This window comes from Salmo trutta, chromosome 30 (assembly GCF_901001165.1).
Source record: "Salmo trutta chromosome 30, fSalTru1.1, whole genome shotgun sequence".
Classification (NCBI taxonomy): Eukaryota; Metazoa; Chordata; class Actinopteri; order Salmoniformes; family Salmonidae; genus Salmo; species Salmo trutta.
In genome coordinates, this window is record NC_042986.1 from 34068561 (window position 1) to 34073560 (window position 5000).

Here is a 5000-nt window from a genome sequence, read left to right on the forward strand (position 1 = left end):
ATACACACACACACACCACACACACACACACACACACACACACACACACACACACACACACACACACACACACACACACACACACACACACACACACACAAATGCACAAACACACAAACACACACACACAGAATCACAATGAAACACACACAGACAGAAGAGTATACAGACACAGTTCTGTGGCCATAATGTCTACGTGGTGCTGTCTCCTCTCTTCCAGCTGTGGGGATCCAGATGAAGCTGGAGTTTTTCCAAAGGAAGTTCTGGACAGCCAGCCGACAGGTAAACACACACACACACGCACATAAGCACACAAACTTAGGCAACAATGATAACAACACAAGATGCTTGTGTAAATAGAAAGTGTGTATCTCACATTATTGTATTGTGTTGCAGTGTGCAGCGTTGGATGGGAGATGTTCTATAAGCTGTGATAATGAGGTGAGTTGGATGACTTCACTCCACTAGAACTTCACTTACTGTAAACATGTTATTCTTCCTCTCCCTTCCTCTTCATACTCCTCCTCTCTCCTCCTCCTATCTCCTCATCCTCCTCCTCCTCCTCCTCCTCCTCCTCTCTCCTCCGTCTCCTTTCCTCTTCATCTTCCACTCCTTCTGCTATCTTTACTTTATGATGACATCCCCTTCTCTCTTCTCTGTCCTCCTCATCTCTCCTCTGTCCTCCTCCTCTCTCCTCTCTGTCCTCCTCCTCTCTCCTCTCTGTCCTCCTCCTCTCTCCCCTCTGTCCTCCCCCTCTCTGTCCTCCTCCTCTTTCCTCTCTCCTCCTCCTCTCTCCTCTCTGTCCTCCTCCTCTCTCCCCTCTGTCCTCCTCCTCTCTCCTCATCTCTCCTCCTCCTCTCTCCTCTCTGTCCTCCTCTCGCCTCCTCCTCTCTCCTCTCTGCCTCCTCTTCAGAACATCAACTGTTACCTGATAGACAACAATGGCTTCATCCTGGTTGCAGAGGACTACTCTCTGGTAAGATGTTATATCTCACACTGCACTGTCTCTGTCTGTGTGTCTGTCTGGAGAGATGATGGATCATAGATCATGTGGCTCCTTACCCCATTGTACTGTTGTCTGTATGTCTTAAAGGAAAACTCCACCCAAAAAGGATATTTTGGTGTTTGCTTCATTAGTCTATTGTTGACATAGTCCCAAAATGTTTTGCATGCCAGAAATCAAGTTTTCAAGATATACTGTATAACTTTCGAAATACAGAAACACAGCCGGTATGCTGATTTTCGCATCATATGATGTTACAGTTTTTTACAATCACTTTGGCACTAATTACAGAACCTTGTGGTCATTTTTCAAAACTCTAGACACAAAACTCAAAATAGTCATCACAGGCTGTCCAATGTTCAAAACATTGCATTGTGCATTCATATGTTTAAAAAACCTTGCAATTTCATGATTCATTGGTTCAAGTGACAAATTTATCATGAAATAATATATAAACATTCATTTAGATCACCCACACACAAGATACCGAAAGTTTCACTGTGTAGTTGTTCGTACTATCATTAAATATTATAGTACAAGATAAGTGAAACATTGTTTCATTATGGTACTACACATCACTGTAAAATGACTAGTAGAGAGAATACTACAGACACAGTGGAAACATTGAACAAAATCTGAAATGTATTGATGAAATACAATAAAATCACAACATAGGTTTCTTTAAATGAAAGCAAAAAATTATTAGCAACAAAAAGTACAAAAATGACAGTAAAACGTCAACTGCAGTGTTCCTCACCTGGCTTACTGTAAAAAGCAAAACAAAGGCTTGATTACTGTACTTCTATATTTCCATCAACCCTGTCTTGTGGATTTGGCCACAGGTTTTCATCCACATCACAATGGATGTTTTCATTAGCCAAACATCTTGGGAAGAATCTTCGGGCATGGTGAATCCAGGCCTGATTCTGGTCTGCCATGATGTCATTGCATCCATGGCATGGAGAAGGGTGGCTTGTTCGTGAGGGCGCCTATCATATACCTTCCACCTCCATGTGGAGAAAAATTCCTCAATCAGGTTAAGGAAAGGAGAGTATGGGGGTAAGTACAGGGTGGTAAATTGTAGATGGGTCTGAAACCGTGCTTGCACCATTTGAGCATGGTGGAACCTGACATTATGCCACACAATGACATAGGTCACGCCATCAGCTCTACAGACCTGATTTACCTCATCAAGGAATGTTACAAGGAGAGCTGCATTATATGATCCAATACGAGGTCTGTGTCCCACCACACCATCAGCTCTACAGACCTGATTTAGCTCATCAAGGAATGTTACAAGGAGAGCTGCGTTATATGATCCAACACGAGGTCTGTGTCCCACCACACCATCAGCTCTATAGACCTGATTTAGCTCATCAAGGAAGGTTACAAGGAGAGCTGCATTATATGATCCAATACGAGGTCTGTGTCCCACCACACCATCAGCTCTACAGACCTGATTTAGCTCATCAAGGAAGGTTACAAGGAGAGCTGCGTTATATGATCCAATACGAGGTCTGCGTCCCACCACACCATCTTCTGATATAGCTGCACACATGGTGATGTTGGTCCCATGTTGTCCAGGTACTTGGATGGTTGCCCGCTGGCCAATTAAATTCCGACCACTCCTCCTTGTCTTGGCCAGGTTGAAGCCTGCCTCATCCAAAAAGAGGAATTTGTGATGGTTTTCATTAGCATCCAGCTCCAAATTGACCATAGCCCGCTCTTGTTGGTCAGTCAGAATTTTGCCTCTGCCTCCCCTATTTGGCCTAGTCTCCATTCTGCAGGGAAAATGACAGTAAGAACAAATTTAATCACATCACCTACTCTGTGGTACACATTGGCATGCAGTATACAGTCATTTGACAGTTGAGAGTAGCCTAATGTTTAGTGCATGCTGAAGACTTACCGGTTCTCATTGAGGAACGTTCTGATGATTGAGGCCATGGTTGATCTTCTGAGGTTTGGTTGAATCATTGTATCTGCCTCAGTCATTGTCATGCCATGATTTACAACATGGTCAACAACTATTGCTCAGATTTCATTGGACACTCTTTGCTGTTGCTGCCGCTGTTTTGGTCCGTGGCCTTGTCCTCTACCACGTTCCCCCACACCTCTCAAACGAGACCCACGACCACCTCTCAGAAGGGGTGCTTGTCCCCTGCCATTCCGTTGACCACCACGTCTTCCTCGTCTTCCTCCTCCCCCTGCTTGACCTCCATTGTGACCTGGATCACCTGCTGGCTCCATGTTATCGCCATGTTGTTGTAGATGGATACCACTCATTTCACTATATACTCGTACCACAATGTGAAATCAATCATCAGTAACAAGTTGGCAGTATTGGAAAAGCAATTACAAAGGCCTGCATACATACACTCATGGCCACTTTATTAGGTACACGTGCGTGTTAACGCAAATAGCCTGCTCCTTCGAACAGCGAATCATGTGGCTGCCTGCAACTCAATATATAGAGTAGAGAGCTTTAGTTGTTGTTCGACCAAACAGAACAGGCAAGATGCGTAATCTAAGCAACTTTGATGGTGGTATGATTGTTGGTGCCTAACATGGTGGTTCCAGCATCTCAGAAACAGCTGCCCTCCTGGGATTTATACGCACTACAGCCTCTAGAGTTTAAGGAGAATGGTGCGATAAACAAAACACTTTCAGTTCTGTGGGTAAAAACCCCTTGTTAATGAGAGAGGTCAGAGGACAATGTCCAGACTCAAGCTAACAGAAAGGCCACAAGTGCTCAAATAACAGCCGTTTAAAACAGTGGTGTGCAGAAGGGAATTTCTTAACGTACAACACCGTGAATAATTTAGGCTGTTGTGGAGGCAAAAGGGGGTCCTACCCAGTACTAGATAGGTGTACCTAATAAAGTGAGTTTACAATAATGTCAAATCTGAAAACATGGTCTGGAAAAGTGGTACATGGGACCATAGAAACAGTGCCTGATAAATAATGATGAAATATTACATCCATAGATAATGTAACGTGGGTCATCTAAAGGGGACCAAGGCGCAGCGTGTATAGTGCTCAAATTTACTTTTAATTAATATACTTTTTAACAAAACAACAAAGCGACCGACAACAGTTCCGTCAGGTGACATACACTAAACAGAAAACTACCCACCAAAACCCAGGAAGAAAAACCCCTACTTAAATATGATCTCCAATCAGAGGCAACGAGGATCAGCTGCCTCCAATTGGAGATCAACCCAAACAACCCCAACATAGAAATAGAAAACATAGAACAACCCAAAACACCCCCTGTCACACCCTGACCTACTCTACTATAGAAAATGACATCTTACTAGGGTCAGGACGTGACAGTACCCCACCCCCAAAGGTGCAGACTCCGAATGCAACAATGAAAACCCAACAAACAACCACAAAACACAAAGGGAGGGTAGGGAGGGTGACAAAAGTCTATGGCGGATCAAATGCAGTCCACATAACCTTAACCTCCAGCATAGGAGGCGGCTCCGGTTCTGGGTGTACTCCCTGCTCCCCCCGCTGATCCTTCTGCTTTATTACCACCTGACCGTGGATCGTCGTCGAAGGAACAGGACTGTAGATCATTGCTGGAGACTCTGGGCTGCAGGCCGCCGCTGAAGACTCTGGGGTGCAGGCCGCCGCTGAAGACTCTGGGGTGCAGGCCGCCGCTGAAAACTCTGGGCTGCAGGCCGCCGCTGAAAACTCTGGGCTGCAGGCCGCCGCTGAAAACTCTGGGCTGCAGGCCGCCGCTGAAAACTCTGGGCTGCAGGCCGCCGCTGAAGACTCTGGGCTGCAGGCCGCCGCTGAAGACTCTGGGCTGCAGGCCGCCGCTGAAGACTCTGGGCTGCAGGCCGCCGCTGAAGACTCTGGGCTGCAGGCCGCCGCTGAAGACTCTGGGCTGCAGACCGCCGCTGAAGACTCTGGGCTGCAGACCGCCGCTGAAGACTCTGGGCTGCAGACCGCCGCTGAAGACTCTGGGCTGCAGACCGCCGCTGAA

The 5000-nt window shown here is 46.2% G+C and overlaps 1 protein-coding gene across 1 annotated transcript in view; it reads left to right on the top strand.

The window, feature by feature from the left end:
* LOC115168910 (voltage-dependent calcium channel subunit alpha-2/delta-3) overlaps positions 1 to 5000 on the top strand; it is a 167469-nt gene that overhangs the window by 132949 nt on the left and 29520 nt on the right. The window contains exons 25-27 of the mRNA XM_029724429.1: positions 221 to 282; positions 397 to 441; positions 914 to 976. Coding sequence (XP_029580289.1) covers positions 221 to 282; positions 397 to 441; positions 914 to 976 — 170 coding nt within the window. The remainder of the gene's footprint in view (positions 1 to 220; positions 283 to 396; positions 442 to 913; positions 977 to 5000) is intronic.